Source organism: Podarcis muralis, chromosome 3, assembly GCF_964188315.1.
Source record: "Podarcis muralis chromosome 3, rPodMur119.hap1.1, whole genome shotgun sequence".
Classification (NCBI taxonomy): domain Eukaryota; kingdom Metazoa; phylum Chordata; class Lepidosauria; order Squamata; family Lacertidae; genus Podarcis; species Podarcis muralis.
The window spans coordinates 57,576,269-57,598,790 of record NC_135657.1 but is presented as its reverse complement, the minus strand read 5'-3'; the positions used below and the strand labels follow the sequence as shown (position 1 = coordinate 57,598,790).

At 38.9% G+C, this 22,522-nt stretch overlaps 1 protein-coding gene across 8 annotated transcripts in view; it reads left to right on the top strand.

Moving 5' to 3' along the window:
• The window catches only part of STXBP5 (syntaxin binding protein 5), a 124,796-nt gene extending 102,274 nt beyond the window's left edge, over positions 1–22,522 (top strand). For 7 of the 8 annotated variants that reach the window (XM_028723623.2, XM_028723619.2, XM_028723617.2 and 4 more), the window contains 5 exons: positions 1,721–2,090; positions 8,219–8,384; positions 9,463–9,574; positions 12,999–13,219; positions 14,904–22,522. In XM_028723623.2, the coding sequence (XP_028579456.1) occupies positions 1,721–2,090; positions 8,219–8,384; positions 9,463–9,574; positions 12,999–13,219; positions 14,904–14,945 (911 nt within the window). In that variant the 3' untranslated portion in view covers positions 14,946–22,522. Of the gene's footprint in view, positions 1–1,720; positions 2,091–2,876; positions 3,030–8,218; positions 8,385–9,462; positions 9,575–12,998; positions 13,220–14,903 lie in introns of those variants that run through there. The other variant, XR_013392223.1, reaches the window with a different exon arrangement.

The following is a 22,522-nucleotide window of genomic DNA, read 5'->3' as shown; positions in this document are numbered from 1 at the left end:
GTATCTGTAATTACAGATACCATCCAGTAGCCAAACCATGGTGGCACCTCCGGATGCTGCACCCCCCTGCAATCCCTACACAGATCTGGCTGGCACAGACCACAAAACCACAGCTCGCCCCTATACACGAAGCCAAGCCAGAGCACAACAAAATGCAGTACAACCATCTTCTCAGAAAAACTCTTCACAAAGTTCAAGAGGTCAAGACACAAAGGCTTTAGCAACTAATCCACACCTAATGACCCACCTAAGCGGTACTCAGGATACAACTCAAGAAATCACTCAAGATATCCCTCAAGTAATTAAGAAACAAAAGAAGAAAAGGCACACTAGCCTGGGAACTTCCTCTCTGCCCAAGAACATTAGAGGCCACACCTCCTCAACAGTATTTATAGGAACTCAAACACTGAGATCCTGCTCTGTTCCAGTAACAAGAAGCCGAAAGCACCAGCCTGAAGATGACGAGTGAGACCTCGTCGAAACGTCGCCTAGACACCCCAACTTTTACACGGGAAGACACCCGAGGACACCAAAACCTGCATTCCTGTACCCGTGAAAATCTACGAAAGCATATATATATATATATATATATGAATTCAACATAATCCTTTTCATCTGTAAAATTTCATCTTCACATATGTGTAAAAGGAAAATAATATCATTCATAAACTGCAATATTTCTACCCATATGCCTCAAATAGATTGTGCTTTGTATAAATGGACATGTCATCTTGATTTGGAAGCACAGGATTAGAAAATCTGTAGATTTGGCTATCGTGTACAACAGCATTTGAGGGCAATTGTGAGCAAGTCCTTTCCCCTGAATTTTATTATTCTTTATCTATAGATTTCTGTATTGTTTTCTCCTATAGATGGAAAGGACCTCTGAGGGATGGCAGAAAATCCTGCTTTTTAAAAATTATCCACCCCCCCCAAAAAAAAAAAGATAAGCAGGAACTGTAATTTGTGTGTGTGCTGCCATCATGTTGCCAGCATTATCTTATTTCAACACAGAGTTAAAGAAAGAGAAAAGATGTATAAACGAAGTGGTTTGATCCAGACATGTGATTCATACAGTTACACTATATGTGGGGGGAGACCATTTTAGCTACTTTCCTCTCTCCATCATCCCCCCCCCTATGATCTCTGAAAATCTGTTACAGTGGTTTCAGCAACTGACATGAGTACATAAGAATAAAAGAAGAGCCCTACTGGATCAGATCAAAGGCCCAGCATCTTATGCTCACAGTGACCAGCCAGATGCCTATGGGGAGCTCATAAGCAGCAACATGGAGAGGCTAGAGGAAGAAGGAACTGGGGGAATTCCTTCCTCCGGCATAGACCCTCTGCTGGATCTCAGTATCTTCTGCAAACAGGAACCCTTTTTTTTACAGAACAAATCCAAGGCAGTATTTCATTTAAAAATGAGCTTCCAAACATAAGTACATATAAATGTACTTTCATATGGGTTCTTCAGTATGATCCTTCATTAAAAGAACAAGTTATATGCTTACATGTATTTCTTGAAGACCGTTTCAGTAAGGACCCTTGTTTAGGAGTGACCCCTAAGCACATTCTACATGTCATGGTATTATGGAGGCAATAGTTTAAGAGTGCTTTATAAATTAGCAATACATTTCAGTGTATTAGGCTGAACATTTTTTTATTAGTCAAAAATTGTACAGATATTTTAGCAAAGTTCTCTGTTTTTGTATCTTAGGAACCATACTAAGGCTTAAAGGGGCAATACTGAGAATGGCTTTTCTGGACACTACAGGATCATTAGTTCCACCAGCATATGAACCCTGGAGAGAACCCAATGTTCCTGAAGACAAGGACGAAAAGGATAAGGTGAAGAAACGCCGGCCTGTCTCAGTGTCTCCATCCTCCTCTCAGGAAATCAGTGAAAACCAATATGCAGTGATATGTTCTGAAAAGCAAGCAAAAGTTATTTCACTGCCTTCACAGAACTGTACTTATAAGCAAAATATAACAGAGACTTCATTTGTCCTTCGTGGAGATATAGTGGCACTGAGTAACAGTATCTGCCTTGCTTGTTTCTGTGCCAATGGACATATAATGACTTTTAGGTAAGATATTCAATACTAAAAGGAGGCAATACAATCAGTATAGATGTGTTCGCTGAAAATACATAAAATGTACAAAGACTTTAAGAAAACAAATGTTATATAGGTGAATAAGACTGCAACTACACAGGGAAAATGAAGGATTTGATGGGTAAATATTGTTGCAGCTGTAATATATTTACAGTATTAAAATAATAGACTTATTCTATTATTATTAATTTATTTTAAAATCGTCAAACAGATGCTGCATATTTTATCTGCAACAGAGCCTAGAACAAAGGATTCTTCAGTTCACACTGAAGCTGTACAAGTGATGGGGAGAACATGCAGTCGTAACATGCATACTTCATATGTAACCTGTATGCATGACTGCTGATAAACTAGCCACTTGTTTACCTATTTATGTGATTTAATGCAGTTTTTGAATGACTTTGAAGCAAAAGATAACTTTTGCCATCCCTTTGCTACATGCATTTTTCTTCTTTTGGCTTGACTAATTAACATTAAGAATGCAGTTCACAGCTATTTAAAATCATTTTGTTTGGAATTATGACTTAATAGGGCTCTGCTTAAATATCATTAAAATTGTGGCTTGTGTTAACCATAGTTTAGAATCCAAACAATACTCTGCGGTTCCAAAAATGCCATTACTGCTTATTATTCTCTTGATGATATAGTGCAGTGCCTCAGCTGCAAATTTTGTCAGTTGAATCATTGTACCAAGCCATCGTAAGCAAAAAGGCTGCTCAGTGGAATGCTTACACAACTGATCTTTCCACTCCTCTGCAGCCCCCTGCACCCCTGAAAGGCTGCTCCAGACAGTAAAGGTGGAATCTCAACTGCAGGGTGTATCATGGAAGGCTGCAGTGGGAATGCCACCCCAAATTAGGCAGAAGACTCTTGCTGCAACAGATTGAATTCTAGCTGTGGAGCTCCCCTAATGTACGTTTCCTCAACCTGATTTTGGGTGATTCCCCATTCTGTGACAGCCTCCCATGATTCGGCCCATACTGTTCTGGAGTGACTCCTGGAAAGAATGGGAAGGAGGGGAGAATGATCAATTCTACAAGTGGCCTTGGGCTTGCAGAACCTTTGGATCTGACCCCATGTTTTGTTACCTATTTCAAACAGTAGCTTATTCTTACTTGCCAGCCAGATGTAAACTAGTTTGTCAATTTAAACATCGTGTTAACTTTGGTTAAACTTCTTTGACCAAGATTTAGTATGATATCTGAAGAAAACCAGTATCAGACGAGCTTGCTGTGATCAAGAGATTGTTGTTTCATTTGTCAGCTGATAGGACCGGGAGAAAGGAAACAGTTGTCTGCATCATGCAAGGGAACTGTGCCCACATATGCTGAGCATAACTTTGGGTGGCAGCTGCTATTGCCATTAAAAGTAGAGGCTAAATTTTACAGATCCATCTCTCAAAAGTGTCTGCTTTCCAGCTAGACATGACTAAATTTGAATTAAAAACACACAGAGACAGTGTGAACAGGAAAAGTGCAATCTAATAGTAGGAGGGAAAGATTTCATATGGAGTTGGATTTCTGTGTCATCATCTTCCCTCTATGGATTTGTGGGGCATGTACCAAGAGTTTGGCTTCTTTGCAATGGTATTTTTGAATTACTTAAACTTACTTACCTGCGTTAACTAACTAACCTGGGATCAGAAGCTTTGAGTGGACTGTGCTGGAACAGAGATGCAGGCAGGGTGCCTCTAGGGAGGAGGAAGATTGCCAAGTGCAGGAGACGAACCCCTGGAGGAATGTGGCACAAAAAAGCAGGACTTTCAGGAGCCATGCTGTGTCTCTGGAACTACAAAATTGGTTCCATGCCCTCATCTCGAACACCAATTCTCAGCCAGAGGAGCAAGTGCAGTGGTTGCAAACCTCAAACACACCAAGGTGGTAGTGGAAGGTACAGTGTACAGAATGATTCCTGTCACTCCCCAGAAAAGGAAGAGATTTGTAGTCGTGGCAGGTGACTCTCTATGGAAGAGGACAGAGGCAGCAGTGTGCAGAAGAATAACCCATAGTTTCAGTTGTCTCTACACAGTTGACTCTCTATACTCCACATGCACAGAATATGGGAAACAAGCAATTAGAACTTGAGCACTTAATGCAGGATGGCAAATATGACCTAATAGGCATTACTGAAACCTGGTGGGATGAGACTCATGACTGGAATATAGAAATTTATATAGAAACGAATAGATCAAAGAGGAAGGGAAGAGGAGTAGCATTATATGTTAAGAAAATGTACACTTGTTAAGAGATCCATGACTTGGAACATAGAAGGCAGATTGAGAGAATATGGGTAAAAATTGTAGAAGTGACCTTACTAAACATTCAAAAAGGAAAGGTATAGCAGTCATGGGAGACTTCAACTACCCTGATATCTGTTGGAGCTCAAACTCTTCCAAGAATGTAATTCCTCAATTGCCTCACTATTTCATTTCCAATAAAGTGGAAGAAACAACAAGGGGGTCATCTCTCTTGGACCTGGTCCTCACCAACATAGAGGAACTGATGGACAAAGTGAAAGTATAGGGAACCTTGGGGGGAATTAATCATGTCCTTTTGGGTTATATGATACCTAGCTACAGGAAAGCTGAGTGTAATGGGACATGTGCTCTGGACTTAAGAAGGCTGATTTCAAAAACCTTGAGGAACTACTGTGTGAAGTCTCATGGTCAGAAATACTCTTAAGAGAAGGGTGTCCAAGATGGATGGGAGTTTCTTAAATGTGAAATATTGAAGGCATAGACAGTTCAACAAGAAAGAAAAGTGAGAGGCACCTAAATAAACGACTGTGGCTTCGTAATGAACTTACAGATTAGCTCATATGTAAGAAGGGAATGTATAAGGGAATATATAATAAATGAAAGAAAGGAGAAATCACTAAGGAAGAGTACACATAAGTTGCAGGGAGGTCAGGCAGGCCAAAGCTCAGAATGAACTCAAGCTTGCAAGATAAATTAACAACAGTAAAAAAGGTTTTCTTTGGCTATGTTCAAAACAAGAGAAAGAACAAGCAAGATCCTCTGATTGGAGAAGACAGAGAAATGCTATTGGGTGACAGAGAAGTGCTCAATGCCTGCTTTGTCTCTGCACCCAAAAGAAAAGCAGTGCCCAACCTGATGAAGACAGAATAAATGATGCAAGGAAGGAGCTGCAGCCAAAGATGGGAAGAGGTGGTAAGGGAACACCTAGCTACTTTAAATGAATTCAGATTTCCAGGGGCTGATGAGCTGCACTCAAGGGTACTAAAGGAAATTTCGGGAGTAAACTCAGAGCCTCTGCTTATAATCTTTGACAATTCTTAGTCAACAAGTGAGGTCCCAAAAGACTAGAAGTGGGCAGATGTCCTCATCTTCAAAACACGAAAAGAAGTTCCAGATAACTACCAGGAGGTCAGCTTCACATCAATACCAGGAATGGTCCTAGAACAGATAATTAAACAGTCAGTTTGTGAGCATTTATAAAAGGACACTGTGATTACTACGACCCACCAAGGGTTACTCAAAAACAAGTCATGTCTGATGAATCTCATTTCTTTCTTTTTGATAGTTACAAGCTTTGTGAATCAGGAGAATGCTGTGGATGTAGTGTATCTTGATTTCAGTAAGGCTTTTGACAAAGTCCCTGTGATATTCTTGCTGAGAAACTGGTAAAATGTAGACTGGACTAGATGACAGTTAGGTGGGTTTGTAACTGGTTCACTGACCAAACCCAAAGAGTGCTCACTAACGGTTTCTCATCATCCTAGAAAAAAGGGACACGTGAAGTGCTGCGGGGTTTTAACAACTTTATAATGACTTGGATGAAGGTATTGAGGGGACAGACTCCCATGAGAGGTGGTGGACGCTCCTTCCTTGGAGGGTTTTAAGCAGAGGTTGGATGGCCATCTGTCATGGATGATCTAGTTGAGATTCTTGCACTGCAGGGAGTTGGACTAGATGACCCTCAGGGTCCCTTTCAACTTTACAATTCTATAATTCTATATTTTCCTAAACAATCTGCATTGGCATATGCCACAGATCTATAGAGTTTGTTTATAGGATTCTGCAAGTAGGTCAAGACTGTTAGTTTGTTAAAATAATATCATTTTGTTCAAATAAAGAACTATACAGGAATTCTAGAATGTGCTGCCAGAAAAGACTCAGTACTGGTAACTTGCAACTTACGCACATTTAACTTGTGTCTATCTGCTTTACACACTTGGCAAAAAAAATTACAAAGGGATGGGGCATCCTAAGGGGATAGCATTCTCATCCGCCACTAAACCCTATATGTTTTGACTATACACGATTTTGGCTTTATGTACTATCCCTGTAACGTAACCCCAGCATAAGTTGAAAGTCATCTCTATTGTGTTCTAATATTCTGATACAACTTGTACCAAGATGATAAATTTGTTAAGCTGCTTTTTGATCAGCTTATACATCCAAAGAATTAAAATTATTTAAACATAAATGGTACTCATGAATATCTTAGATCATATTTATTTGACAAATGTCTTTTCCATCCACCTTAGTTTCTGCCAATCTTTTGTCCTCAGCAATTCTATTCAAAGAGTTGGTGTTTGTGACCTATAAAATAGGTTCAAGCTCATACCCTGAAGATCACCAACTCCTCTGTTTCATGATCACGAAGAATGACTAATACAATGTGCTTCACAATACCCTTTGTGTACTATATCTGAAAAAGTGCAGTGAAGTTTAAAAATTCAGAAGACATAATTTGGCCAGCTGCTGTATTTTTTCAGTATTGTAGTTTACCTTTTAAAGTGTTTTTTATTTCCAGGCAGGACTTAGCAGTGGTTCTAGTCATTATCTATAAGAAGAGACTGTTCTTTTTTCCCCTGTGATACATCTTTTAAAAGCATCTGCTAAGTTTAGTGGGGTCTGTGGTTGGTTTTCCAACCTTGGAGTTACTGAAGGAAATGTGTCCTAAATTAGAAGCACTACTTGGATTTTCTGTATTGTCCAGGATCTGAGAAACTTTACAGCTAGTTCTGTGTGCCCAGTGGGGCTTTGCAATTGCATTGCTCTAAAACATCCCCCATGCTACATAGCAAACTTCTTTTGAAACCGAGGAGGCTCCAAAGTAATTTATGAGACCATGGTGTGAGGGTAGAGGGCTACTGTTCAAAAGAAAGTGGGGAATGTATCTAATGATTATGTGGCTGGAAGGCAGCTCACGATGCAGCCAAATTCTCTCCCCCCCCCCTCATCCTATTCTCCCCCAAAGCCCCTTGAACAGTGGAAGCAGTGTTGTACATGGTTGCAGTATGAGAGGAAAATCGCGTAAGATCAGGAGGGGAAATTCCCTCTTCACACTGTAGCCCCATACAACAGTTTTGCATTGTTCAGGCAGTCCCCAAACCTCTAGAGAGTGTTTTCAGGAGGCTACACTGGGGGTGGCGGGAGAGAGTTTGGTTGCATGAACTGTCTTCCAGTCACACACTGCTTTCCCCTAGATGCAACTCAAAGTCATAGGAGCCAACTCCCAGGGGCCAAGGTCCTTTTGGTCCCTCAATAAAATATTTGAGGAGGCCAGACCCCACAAATTTGATGGGCATCGCCATTGAAATGGTTTGTGTGCATTGCATCATGTAATCGATTATGTGGGGTGGGGCTTACTTGCCCCCCCCCAATATTTTATTCAAGTTGGTACCCCTGCCCAGAGTAAATATAGCAACTCCTTACATCCCACATAGCTTTAAGTGTACATTTAATAGTTAGATTCTTTGTTTGAATGTTTCTGTTGTGTATAAGATATAATATCAACATTTTTTCACAATGATTCTTCATGCCCTATTTAAAAACACAGAATAAAATCCCAGAGAATCAAACTGGCTACCATTTTTGGAGACATACAATGCACCATTTAGATTATATATATATCCTTATGAAAAATAGTTCGCATATGTTTATATTTTTACTCTTTCAGTTGTGGAGGACTTAGGGTAGGTGAGCTAGGAATCTGCATAAGCCTACATAGTTCTGAAAAATGTAAGCTTTTAGGGGGGGTTTAAGGCGTTTTATGTACTGTATCAAGATTTAGAAAAGTAGATAAAGTGCTCATATCCCACTTTTAACATTTTTTCCTTTCTGTTTTCTTAAGTTTGCCAAGTTTAAGGCCGCTGTTGGATGTATATTACTTACCGCTTACCAACATGCGGATAGCCAGAACATTTTGCTTCACCAACAATGGGCAAGCTTTGTACCTTGTCTCACCTACAGAAATCCAGAGAATCACCTATAGTCAAGAAACATGTGAAAATCTGCAGGTAAAGTATAAAAGATTCTTGTGTAATTATTTTTTAATGTAAAAGCATTATTTGAAGAATAGACTACTTTTGTCTTTTAATTTATAGCTGTTGTTTTGGAAGAAGAGATGAAACAAGTCCAGGTGGGTTTCTCCAGAATGGAGAAGAGACCTGGGGGCAGGGAATTAGAATTGAATCAGATTTTTTTAAAGAAAAATTCTGTGTTCTCACAACCCATATGCATTTAGTTGGGCTGTAGAGGTTGCACATGATCAAATGCATACTGAAGAGATGTCTTCAGTATAGGTATCAAGTGCCCTCAAATGGTAGCAGGCAAAATCACAGCTCCAAGGCCATTTTCAGGCCCCCACCCTTGTTTGCAGAACAGTTTCATTTTGCATCTTGACTCCATCTTCTCTGTTTTGTCAAGGCTTATAGCTTTCTTACTTGTTCCTTGTCTCTGTCAGTAGCTTTAGTAGTTAGTTAGTTTGTATGTGTTCTGTTAAAAAAAAAGAGGGGCGGAGCCATTCCCTCTACAGTTTGAATTTTCCCATGCTTTTTCTAACTGTGCTAGAAACGGCATGGGAGGTGACTGGAGCCTAAAAGGGAGCCCTGCTGGATCTGTCTCACTTCCACAAATGGAAGGAGGAACAGCAGGTCAGGATACAACCCACTTTTAGTCAGTGCAGAAAATTGTCAGTATGTTTCTGTGTGTCTGTTGTCAGCTTAATCTTTAGTTTAATACATTCAGTAAGACCAAATGTAAAGTATTTATTTGAAGGCAGTGTGTTGCAGTAAGTGAAGAACATTTAACGTTGAAGAAAGTGAGGCAAGTGCAGAGTTTAACCGCAACTCGAATTTCCATCTGAGTTAAAGGTGATGTAAAGCTATCGTTGTGACTTAACAACTTTTCAGTTAATCTAATGCATGCTAAATTGTTTGAAGAAAAATGATAAAATCTACAGGGGGAACTGTATGGGCACTTTGAGTTCTGAAGTCAAGTGAAAATACAATGAGAGTGCATTAATAGTACTTTTGTCCTTTGTTACGAAATACAAATAAAATTTCAGATATGACTGAAAATGATTTTTCTTTGAAGGAAATGTTGGGTGAACTCTTCACACCAGTAGAAACACCGGAAGCACCAAACAAGGGGTTCTTCAAAGGCCTATTTGGAGGTGGTGCACAATCACTTGACAGAGAGGAACTCTGTAAGTTCATTACATTTTTTAAAATAAAAGAACAGCAAATGAGTAGAATATATTTATTGAATGCAGACCCAAGTTGTAAAATTAAACACAAAAATATTAACTAGAAACTAAGATTAGTGCAATCTATTTCCTCATATTAACTACTTGTATATTATTGTACATACCTTCCCATTAATATGCCCATTATCCGAGTACTATCAGTTTTCTGAATTAGAGTAGAATATTAAAGATAAAGCTTTTTTCCAGTCCTATGCATAATTACTTATTAATTATAAAATGAATAATGGGATAAAATGAATAATGGGTTGGATACTGACTTGTGATTACTGGAGTTTTGCTGGCACAGTAGGAATATTACTCCTGATGGTTACAATAAATCTAGGCTAGACTAAAATCAATAAAAACCAACAATAAAATAACATAGTGTAAAAAAAAATCAACTAAGTAGCAAAGTTACATAGTTATAAAATTACAAAATGCATAAATAGCTGGTCCCTTAGTCCTGCTCTAATATCTAATCCACAAGTACTTGGCAAGAACGAAAAGGCTGATGTCAACACTGAAACAGCAGTTCAAGATGAAAAGGCATCATCCTGGTTGGAGCTGTTAGGAGCTTCAGTCCTACAACATCTGGAGGCCCACAAGTTTTCCATCCTTGGTGCAAGAGAACTATCCTACCTTTGGAGTTAATTTTTAATGTAGCATCACATGATGCAATGCTGAAAGACCCACCCACTTTATAGGCCATCAGGGAACAGCAGACGTTGTGTCTGAAAAGAATATTTTATAATTTATCAATCTTTAATGGAACAGATTTTTTTTAAAACAACTTAATACATCAACATAAAGAGATGTAAAATCTCTTCGTGGTGCAACTGGACTTCTCTGCGACCCATCCCCTCTGCAGGGAGGTGGGACCAATTTGGATGGTCCGCCCCCGCCACTTAATGGATCCAAATGGTTTCCAGAGAGTGGTAGGGGATGCTTTATCCCATGTTGATGGCCTTTCAGCTGATTCCCTGGTGGCCTGCTGGAATGTGGAGTTAACCAGAGCTATTGACTGTTTGGCTCCGAAGCACCCTCTCCGATTGCATGGTTTTCCACGGATCTGAGGGCAATGAAACAATCATTGAGACGGCTAGAGCGCCGGTGGTGGATAACTCATTCCGAATCTGACCAGACACAGGTTAGAGCTCAACGTCGAGCCTACCAAGTGGCAATAGCGACAGCGAAGAAGACTTTCTTCACCGCCTCTATTGCATCTGCAGAAAAAAGCAGCAAGAGACTTTTTCAGGTGGTTCACAATTTAGCGGAACCACCTGCGACATCGGGGCCCAGTACAGGCCACATGATCTCCTGCAATGATTTTACAAAGTTTTTTGCAGATAAAATTGCTCAGATTCGGGAAGAAGTAGACTCCACCGTGGGAGCAGAGCCAGGGCGGGAGAGTGCTAGAGTCCTGTCTAGTCAAGTTGCGTGGGATCAATTCCAATCTGTTACCTCCGAGGATGTGGACAGGCTGCTTGGACGAGTGAAACCAACCACCTGTCTCCTGGATCCTTGCCCATCCTGGCTTATAAAAGCTAGCCGGGAAGGACTGGGCAATGGGCTTCGTGGGGTGGTGAATGCTTTCCTCCGTGAGGGAGCCTTCCCAGACCCGCTGAAAGAGGCGGTTATTAAACCGCTTCTTAAAAAACCATCTTTAGATGCGGCCACAATGGCCAACTATTGCCCAGTCTCAAATCTTCCATTCTTGGGCAAGGTGATTGAGCGAGTGGTTGCTGAACAACTCCAGGCACGCCTGGAAGAAGCGGGCCATTTGGATCCCTTCCAGTCGGGATTCAGGCCTCATCATGGGACTGAAACTGCCTTGGTCGATACAATCGACCATAACATCCTTCTGGACCGTCTTGAGGGGCTGGGAGCTGGGGGCACTGTCATACAGTGGTTCCGCTCCTTCCTCCTGGGCCGTGTTCAGGAAGTGGTGGGGGGGTTGAGTGTTCAGACCCCTGGGCTCTCACTTGTGGGGTGCCTCAGGGTTCTGTCCTCTCCCCCATGCTTTTCAACATTTACATGCAGCCGCTGGGAGAGATCATCAGGAGGTTTGGGCTGGGTGTTCATCAGTATGCGGATGATACCCAGCTCTACCTCTCTTTTAAATTAGAACCAGTGAAGGCGGTGAAGGTCCTGTGTGAGTGTCTGGAGGCGGTTGGAGGATGGATGGTGGCTAACAGATTGAGGTTGGATCCTGACAAGACAGAAGTACTGTTTTTGGGGGACAGGAGGCGGGCAGGTGTGGAGGATTCCCTGGTCCTGAATGGGGTAACTGTGCCCCTGAAGGACCAGGTGCACAGCCTGGGAGTCATTTTGGACTCACAGCTGTCCATGGAGGCACAGGTCAAATCTGTGTCCAGGGCAGCTGTTTACCAGCTCCATCTGGTACGTACGCTGAGACCCTATCTGCCTGCGGACTGTCTTGCCAGAGTGGTGCATGCTCTGGTTATCTCCCGCTTGGTCTACTGCAATGCGCTCTACGTGGGGGCTACCTTTGAAGGTGACCCGGAAACTACAACTAATCCAGAATGCGGCAGCTAGACTGGTGACTGGGAGCGGCCGCCGAGACCATATAACTCCGGTCTTGAAAGACCTACATTGGCTCCCGGTACATTTCCGAGCACAATTCAAAGTGTTGGTGCTGACCTTTAAAGCCCTAAACGGCCTCAGTCCAGTATATCTGAAGGAGCGTCTCCACCCCCTTCTGGCGGTTCCCTTACTGTGAGAGGCCAAGTTACAGGGAACCAGGCAGAGCGCCTTCTTGGTAGTGGCGCCCTCCCTGTGGAATGCCCTCCCACCAGATGTCAAAGAGAACAACATCTACCAGACTTTTAGAAGACATCTGAAGGCAGCCCTGTTTAGGGAAGCTTTTAATGTTTGATGTATTACAGTATTTTAATATTGGAAGCTGACCAGAGTGGCTGGGGAAGCCCAGCCAGATGGGTGGGGTATAAATAATAAATTATTATTGTTGTTGTTGTTGTTGTTGTTGTTATATAAAATGACAAATGCAGTGAATCACAAAGCAAAATGATGTGATGATATCTCTACACATCAGTTTCTGGCATTGTGTTCATGAAACCAATAGTAAGCTAAGCTGGCACTCAGCTACCCAGCTATTTATAGCCTAATTTCCATACAGATTCTCAGTTCATTGCAAACCAGAAAAGAAAAATAATTGATTGTATCAGAATAGTTTGGTTTTATGTTAAATATGTTGTATAATCAATCATAAGATGCACAACACTTTAGTTTTATCCAAAGCTTATGACATTTCCACTTTTAGTATTGAGTTCAACTAGCTAGTGACCATTTTTTGTATGGAAGGATCCTGAATAGAATCTGTTTGATTTTCTTTTTTCATATTCAGTTGGAGAATCAGCTGCTGGAAAGGCATCAAGGAGCCTTGCCCAGCATATTCCAGGTCCTGGTGGTATTGAAGGGGTCAAAGGAGCAGCATCAGGAATAGTTTGTGAATTGGCACGAGCCAGAATAGCACTAGATGAAAGAGGACAGAAGTTGGGAGAACTGGAAGAACGAACAGCAGCCATGATGGCCAGTGCCGATTCTTTCTCAAAGCATGCGCATGACGTAAGTAAAGTGTTGACATGGTTCCCAACTATGGGTATGGGAAAGATTATGGAATAAAGAATGGAGATTTACAGCCTGTTATACACTAAAGGAAAATCTTTTGAAAATGTTTTACAGGTGGTATATAACTCCCAGAAAACTATCCAAAATGTATAAAACGAGATCTATTATGTGCTGGAGGTGTAATCAGGCAGAAGGGACACTGTTTCATATGTGGTGGGGTTGCAAAAAAAATAAGATTAAGAAACCAGAAGCCTTCCTCTTAGGCATTTTAGCTTTAGATATTCCAAATGTAAAAAAAGAGAATATTCTTATATGCTACAACAGCAGCAAGAATATTAATTGCCAGGAATTGGAAGAGAATTAGTATCCACAAAAGAGGAATGGCAGGATAAATTATTTGAACATCTCGAACTTGCAAAAATGACAGAGACAATTAGGAGACAGCCAAACCCAAAGTTCAAAAAGGAGTGGGAAATTTAGAAAGAATATTTTTAAAAAACCAACAACAGTGCCCTCAAGTTAAAACCTGGACATGCTTTGATTAATTTTCACAAACCACAATATGGATTATAAGTATAGTATTCAGATAACAGAAAAAATGGCAAAATGATTAAAGAAGCAGTTTATTAAATAAGACAGACCTGCTTTGAGGAAGACGGAAGTCTATTGGGCAAGATAAGGAACTGGAAATTAAGAACATGGTGGCATAAGTTCTTTTGTAAGAACATGTGGATTTATGGAAGGATGGAATTTTTTTGTTATTTTATCATTTTTGTTAATTTTTGTGTGTGTATGTTAAGAAAACTAATAAAAAGCATATTTTTTAAAAAAGAAAGACATTTAGCTCTTTCACTCATACACTGGGTGAGTGACCCTTTCACTAGACAAAGTGAGGTGGCAGTCACAGGTGAGAGATGCTGACAGGCAGGGGGCAGCAACAAGGTGTTGAAGGACAGAGCTGTGTGTGCCACATGGCCTGTCTTGTGTCCCATAAGCTAATCTCCTGCTCTCCAGGTGCAGTGGAAGACACTGCCAATGACCAGGTTTTATGTAAGATTAAATTCTTAGATTAAATTGCCAGGAATGGGGGAAGTTGGTGCCATCTTGTATCACTGGGCGATAGCTGGTTTTCAACAATATATCACTAGCTACATGTCACAATATACCAATATATCACAATGTCTGAAATAAGGATGGAGCTACGTAGAGGCACTGGCTGTCTTCATGGTTTTTCCCATATTGTGATTTTTGCATAGCATACACACACATACATAATGATTCACAATACATTCCCAGGTCAAAAATTAGAAAACCGTTATCATGATAATGGACTTCAAACTGGTTTTGGACAGTATTATATATTACTCAGGCTTAATCTTGTGCTTCACCTCAGGCAGCAAAATACTTTAGGCTCGTTCTGCTTTCACACCAGAATCCAGCAGTATGGGAACTAAACTTTATATTGTCACAGGCAGATAGCAAGAAGGCTTATTCATGCACAACTTTTATCCACTTGTTCATGTACCTCTGATCTCCTTAATCATTTAGTTATTCATCTCCTTTACTTAATAGGCAATTCTCTATTCTTAGAATTCCCTCCTTACACCAACTTCAAAAATGAACTGTACAGTGTACCATACCATATGCATAACTATGTTGTGTTCCTCTGTTTCATTTTTAGATGATGTTGAAATGCAAAGATAAGAAATGGTACCAGTTCTGACAACGCATTTCCAAATGCATCTATGTAACTTTACCTTGAAGAAAAATCTCCTTTTCATTAACTTCTGCCGGACCAGCGGAAGTGCAAGGGTGTCAGCCAATGGATACTGATCTTTCCTAGCACAAATCACACACTGTTTTACCTCAGTCATGCAGCTTTAACTGAGGGTCATTATACTTAAAACTGGCACCCACACAGTGTGTGTGTGTCTTTACCTGTGGGCTGACTAGGAGCTTGGGAACAGTCAACAAGAGAACACATGGACAAAAAGGAAACTTTGGTATCAGATGAGCAGGGGCAATGCAGGATCTATCCTGTGTTAATATTTCATATGCCAAAAGTTTTTGTGCTATTGTTGTTGCTGCCAGTGTTTCATCCTCCTGTAGGAGGCTGCAATAAATCAGGGGTCCAAGAGCTAGAATAAAGTTGTTCATCTTAGGGGACTACTAGTAGCTGATCTATACCTTCCCTCCTTAGAGCACGCCATTATAGCTGTTACTAGAAATGACTTGATGCCACCAATTTTCTGATCTGACAAAAGAAGTATGCGAGCTCCATTCTGAATCTATACATAGTTAACATGCACATAGTATCTTCTTGGACCCCTGATCTAGTATTCTTGTATTTGCATCACCATACTGTGGCTGTGTTTGGATGTCATTATAAACCATAGCTTATTGTGACAGAAATGAAAAGCAGCAAGCATTTGGGCTCTTGCACTCTCTCTCTCTCTCTCTCTCTCTCTCTTTCTTTGTTGTAGCTACAAGGAGGTCATTGGAAGCTTTTGATTAACCGTAGCTTGTCGATTTTATCTGAACCTGACATAATGTGGTTAATTTTCAGTATGGTTTATTTGAAACATACTTTCAAACCATAGATTATAAAGCTGGCCTGTTTTGATGAACCATTGTTACACTTAACCATGGTTTAAGGTTTGGACCTGACACGATATAGTTAATCCAAAACAAAGCAAAAGCTTTGGAACTTCTCGCAGCCACACCAGAAGAAAAAAGGTGACACGTGAGGCTTGCTGCAGCTCATTCCCATCACAACAAACTGTGACTTAGCGTGACATCTGAACACAGCCCATGTCAAGTGCAAAGCAAGAGAAGTTTTTTTGCATTGTAAAAAAAAGTGATTCAACTGCACATCATGCTGAAAGTTTTCATTTGTGTTATGGCTGTGTAGTGTAAAAAGTAAAAAAAAAAAGTCTACCACAATGAGGAAAAAAATGTCATCTTTCAGTCAACCCTACTTTTTTTATTTTCCTGAAAATACAGTTAGTCAATTTATAAAATATTTGTAATTGGTTTTGAGTTTAATTCATGCTGTACATCTTCTTTTGTGTGTTTAAGAGAATGTATTAGTGCAGGCACTTAAACAGGATCTATCAGATACGTAGCTAGCTTATATGCCCAATCAGACTTAACTACCAGGTGAAATAGTCCTTAGTTCAAGCAGTGTTGAACTCTGGGATACAACTTGATGGCTAATAGCAATCATTTTTATTACTTGCATTAGATTAAAACGGTTCTTGGGGGTTCCCCCCCCCAATACAGTTCAAAGAACCTGCTTAGCAAGTTTAAAAAAAAAAGCAGCAAAGAAGCTGTCTCCAGAATTTCAAGCACATTTACTTGGGAGCAAGTACCGTTGAGTTGAATTGACTTTTCCTCCATGTAAGTGTTCTTAAGTTCACTGTATGAATTGCCGAGTGACATTAACGTCAGAATGGATTGTTTCCAAAACTTGGCATTTAATATATGAATATTTTACCACTTTAGCAACTGGTAGATTCCTACTTTGATTTGTATGAAAGGAGGGATTTAAGATGTGCCAAATTGAAGCAGTATATTTTAGCTAATGAAGGTTGCACCAAAGCCATAGTGTAATAAGAGTATATGAATTTATTTTAAAAAAATATTTATGAAAATGCATAAATAATAATCTTAGTCATGTTGGAAGCTGGAAATAGTATGAATTTGTGATAATTTGCAAGCAGCCTGAACTAGTTGAGACTCTTGTCTGTAAGAAAGTGCCAGAGGTTTTGGGTTTTATTTTCCTAAACTTGGTGGTGCTGTGCACATGTTGAATGGGTTGTCTTTAACTTCTAACATTGTGAACATAGACTGCAGTTTGAGCCAAAACAAAATTCCCTAGTGTGGGTTCAGCATTGGCATTTAAAAATTGTGTTCCCCGTTCGTTCCCTAAATGTAATGTGCACTCCAGGTTGAAAAAGTTACTGGCTGGTCCTGCATAGTGTGTTTTGCTATATATAGACTTGCCTCTAAGTAAATGTGATTAAGATAAGGTTATAACCCTTCAAATTTGATTCAACTAAATCGCTGCAGCATGTTGGTTGCAACCAAAGGTCACTTGGGGGTGGGAAACTCTACAATCTGCAAGAATGTTTGAATCTGTGTTTCAGACTGGGGCTGCTAGATGGTGTGTTTTAGTACTGTACTTATACCAGCTTTTTGTCTCCCTGCAGTGCAGCTTTGGGTAGAGTGCCATGATATTCAATTGTCCATATGAGAAGCAGATTCAGTTCTTTCCATAACCACACAGTGCTCTAGGTCTAAGCCTACAGGAGTGATTTTGGGCAGCAGCCAATCCTCTACAGCAAATATTTGAGTCAAAACTAAAACAACTTGTTTAGGGACTAGTTATTCACTTTTTCATTCTGCTACCTGGAAACAGATTTTCTGTTTTAAACAAATTACTTTATTTGCATTTAGCTATATGTGAAAACACTGAGAAAAATCAATAAATCAAATAATAAAAAATTGTTAAGTGATGTGGACATTCAAACGTTAACAGTAGTAACTGTTCGTTATGATAACTTCTCTGTGCATTAGAAATTTCATTTTTTTAATGTTAAATTCTGTCTTGTGTATAAATGGCATGATCCAGCCTTAGATAAGCACTTTTAAACCCCACTGATTTCAAGTGGAGATACATACCTTACTGATTTCTCACGGCTAATCTTCATATGGATTGTGTCAAATATGTATTTTGTAATTGGAGTCAGAAGCACAAAACGTAATAATGAACCTAACATAACATTGGTTTATTTTTTTTAAAGGGGGAAGTCTGTGTTTCCATACAAATTAAAATTATAGTGAATAATTACTTTTGCCCACTATAGAAAATGCCCAGAGCAAGAGAACTCTATAGTAAATGAAGATTTACTGCTATCCACATTCCTTTGCAGAAAATCCCCAAAGAGGGACACTCCTTGTGAAGCTGAATTATCTGAGGCAAGATCTGTAGCTTTCTGAGCAGCAAATTTTTGACACCCAACAGGAAATGAAGAATAAGGAAGTTCATACTAGCACAAAGTTTAGCATGGTATCTATTATAATGTGTATGTGTTCTCACATTTTATACCATAAATGAAATAATTTGCTTTTTTTAAAAAATGCAGAAATTAAATAGTAGCAAATCGTTGGGCTGTTTGTCTAGTTTGGGCAATTCAGTAATGTTTGTCAATCTCACTGCAGCAAGATAAGTTATACGAATAGGGAAATTTACTTTGTATAGAGTTTGTTTGGCATACTGTTGGGGAAAATCCCATTATTCTCTTGGCTGGAATTTGAATTTGATTGTTTGATCAAACTATCAAATAAGGCTGTGTACAGATAACTTTTAGATACTGGGAGGCAGTAGTGTAGAGCTGCTGTTGGCCATGGTAAACACATGTTCATTATTTTATTTTATTTTATTTTATTTTTTAGGCCTCCCATAGTTTCTGGTTAAACTGATACTGGAAGTTTTTTGTAGTGTTGTGCTGAATTTTCTCAGGGTTTGAATTTTGACTTGAAAAAGGGAATAGAGGTGGGGGATGAAGTTCGCTGAAAGGATCTCCCATCTTTTTCATGCCAGTTTGATGCTGTTCAGTTCACCAAAACATTACTACTGGAATATGATTTTTTTATTTAACCTGATTTCTTCTTAGAAATTAATGATATCATGTTGCTATACAGATTTAGCTAGGAGAACTTTTCCCATAAGATTTGTTTCCTTCTGGTTACATAAGTTCCCAAAAGTTTGGTTTCCCTTTCAATTATACAGAAGTAATTTTTAATGGTGCTGAAGCAGCAGTTAATAGTGGCTGTTGCAAGAAACTTTTAAAAAGGTACTGTGGAGGTGGAAACTGAAGAGGATTGTGCAGCTGCTGTACTTTCAGAGGCACAGGAAGACTTGCCACTTTCGAGCCTCTATCTAAAAATTGGCAAGATGAGGAAACATGTTTTGTGGCAAAATTAAAAAAACTCATGAAATGTGCATATTTCAATTTAGCCCCCCCCCCCCCCTTCAAGTTATATCCTGGAAAAGCCAAGATAATCTTTCAGAAACATTACCAGCACTGCTGCAATAGGTAATGAAGTGCATTTTGGCAAACTGTTGTAGATACCTATTGGCTATTGACCATAATTTCACAGACACACATGTACATTCTCTTGATTTCTAGATTGCTCTTGGACTTAGTAAAAGTTGATATTTTAGTATATCAAAGCATGGAGTCCACACCAAGCACTCATAGAACCTTTTTAAAAGGGGAGTACAGTTTTCCTTCAGAGTAAAAGACCTACTTGTGAATGTGACTAGAGGAAGCTGCTGCACTTAGGAACTACAAAAATAAAGAAGAGACTCTGCCCAAGCAAGGCTCCTTCTCCAGTTACCATTTGTACAATTATCAAGCTGCTGATGCTGGGTCAGGGCTCATGCCACATTAGCTGGGTTAATTTGCTGCCAGTGCTACAGAGGAATGAGCATCTAAACTCAGCCTAAACTTTTTTTATATATTACTAAAATGCAAACAAACTGCTGCTACTTGTCTTTCATGTAATGTTACTGTGTTTAATTATAATTAAACTAAAGACATGTTTCTTTAGGAAGAAAACTGCCAAATTGTAACTTCTGAATGTTACTTCATGTAAATAATTGCGTGTATTCCAAGCAAGTCTGAAAGTGTGATACCATCAACATTCATTACATTACAGTACAGTAGGTATAAAGTTAGTCAGCTGATTTCCATCTGCACTTGTATGGTTTTGTTACACATTTTTGCTCAAGGCGTCCCTCACCTGACAAATACATTAGAAAGCTATAGCCAAAGGTGATTTTTGATGCAGTGATATTTTTGCTTTCTATAGCACTGATCTAATCTGAACCGTAAACTTGAATTTCTTTTCCCTGCACCTTAAGTAATACAACCTTGAGTACTTAAATCCTTTCACGTACATCTGAGTCTTGAATTCTCTTATCTGTACATAAAATAGTTTGGCAAGTTCTTTCTGTACACAAACAGCTTTGCACCCTTTGCATGGACAAATTCTTTTATGGGCAGGGACCTCCATGCGTATAAAGGAAAAGGATCTGTGAGAATAAAGACTGCATACAGGGACCTGCTTCCTCATTTGAAATAAACAGGCAAGTTGTCACAGGTGTTAGAGTTCCAGTGCTAGATTTGGAAGATTCATAAGAACGGTAGATAATTTCTCTGAATATTTTATTTCTAAATTACTGAAACACTTTCAGATTTGTTTAATAATTACACAAAACTGCAATCTTGTTCACAAATAATATGTGCTTTGGTTCTATGGATATGAGTGAGAGTTAAGCACAGCTAACCATGGCTGGATTGCAGCCACAGCGATATTTATACATTATGCTATAAGAATATAGTTTGTTACCAAATTAAAATATATGCTCTATCTTTTAATTTTAAAAAAACCTTATGTTAAGTTTGTCAAAGAACTTAATGTATATATTATTATGCATACAATTAAGCTTATAATAAGAAATAAATTCATCTCATATCGAGATAACAGTAACAAATTAACCCATCTTGATTAATTAGAAATACTCTAGAGTTACTAGCTTAAAATAAACCTATAGTTTAATCTAAAAAGAACTGCTACAAGAAGAAAGTATATATATACACACACACACCTCAGTTGTAAAACTGTTTGAAATAGCTGCAGCTTGTTGATGGACATTTATCATAACTCTTCTTTTTCATGAGTATATATAAAATTCTAGATTTTCAGGTATTTTCTTCAGCCTTTTAAAATTTCCAAAAATTAAAATTGGATTCCATGTATTTTTGTCAATTAAAGCTTTCCTTTTGTATTTTGAAGTTCTGGTTTCTGCATATATTTTATACTCATTGATTGTTACTTGTCCTCAGAATGTTTTTTAAAGTGCATATTCCTGTGGTTGGTGAACCATCCTATTTGTTAGTGCTCTGATGCATACAGATAAGAATATGACTGCACTTGTAGTGTAGTTGTGGTGTGCCCAATGATTGAAAATGCTCATTGTTTGCCTTTGTTTACTGTACAAATTCTCAGCTGCACTTGCTCCCACAGTCTAGATATTTATCTGTGAAGTATTGTGAATTCTTTCCCCCTGTGAATGTTAGTGACATTACTGCCAAAAGAAATAAATAAAGATCCTGTTTGAATGAATTTTATAGTTGGGGGTGGTGGGCGGTAAACAAAGCTAAATGTCCAGTATATGTGAATTATCTGAATTTTTAACATTGTTTAACATGCATTGAGAATCAAACCAAGAAAAGTGCATGGCTACTACTATACATGTTTCCTATATAAATCATGTTTGTTTCAAGTTCACAGATGAGTGTAGTTTTTAATTTTAAAACTAATTTGAGATATAGTTTTGATTATAGAAATCAAAGATGCAACTAAATAAGTATTAGCATTTTTTTATAAAGCACTTAGGAAATTGATCTTTCTAAACGTCAAGCGACTGCAGTTTGTGTTTCTTCTTGACCACTACATTTTTTAAAAATATGAACAAGTTTTGATTTTTTGATGAAATCATGGCATCATCCATGGAGCTGCTATTTGATATTGGCTAATACAAAATGGGGAAACTGTTAAGTGTTAACAACCCTTTCAAAATTTGTAAATAAATTGTACTCATTTTACTTTAAACTCATACACCACTATTCATATTGGTTAGACCTAGGAGGAGCGGCTTCTGGTTATGCTACTGTTTCATTATGCAAGCATCATTGCAGGGGTGGGTTGGGAGTTCAGGGGGATGAAGAACATCAATAAATGTTTCTCACATTACTCATTGGGTAAGCATGCTTGATATAGAACTTCTAGCTTATATGTATCTTAGTCTCTGTGCATTGTGTCTTTTTTGTTTTTAATTTATTCCTCACTTCCACTTGTTAATTTCAGTCTTGCGGAGCCCCACTACGTGTTCTGAAGATGAAAATGGGAAATCCATCTTAGGATAGGGTTGCAAATTCATCTGTCTACCAATATAGTTTTGTATGAACTCCAATCCATACCATTACAAATGGAAATGTTAGACTGCATAGTTATTTTACTTTATGTACTTGATCCTAAAGTATGTCATTACAAACATTAAAATTAAGTATGGGATATTTTTGTAAATAAAAAAAACCTGTGCAGCTGGTATTTTAAAAGGAAAATGTACTATACATTAATGTTTCAGAAAATACTGTTCATATGTGTATATGAATGTGTCATTATGCTGAAGGGCTCTGAATGGGCAAAATAAACTATTCAAATCTC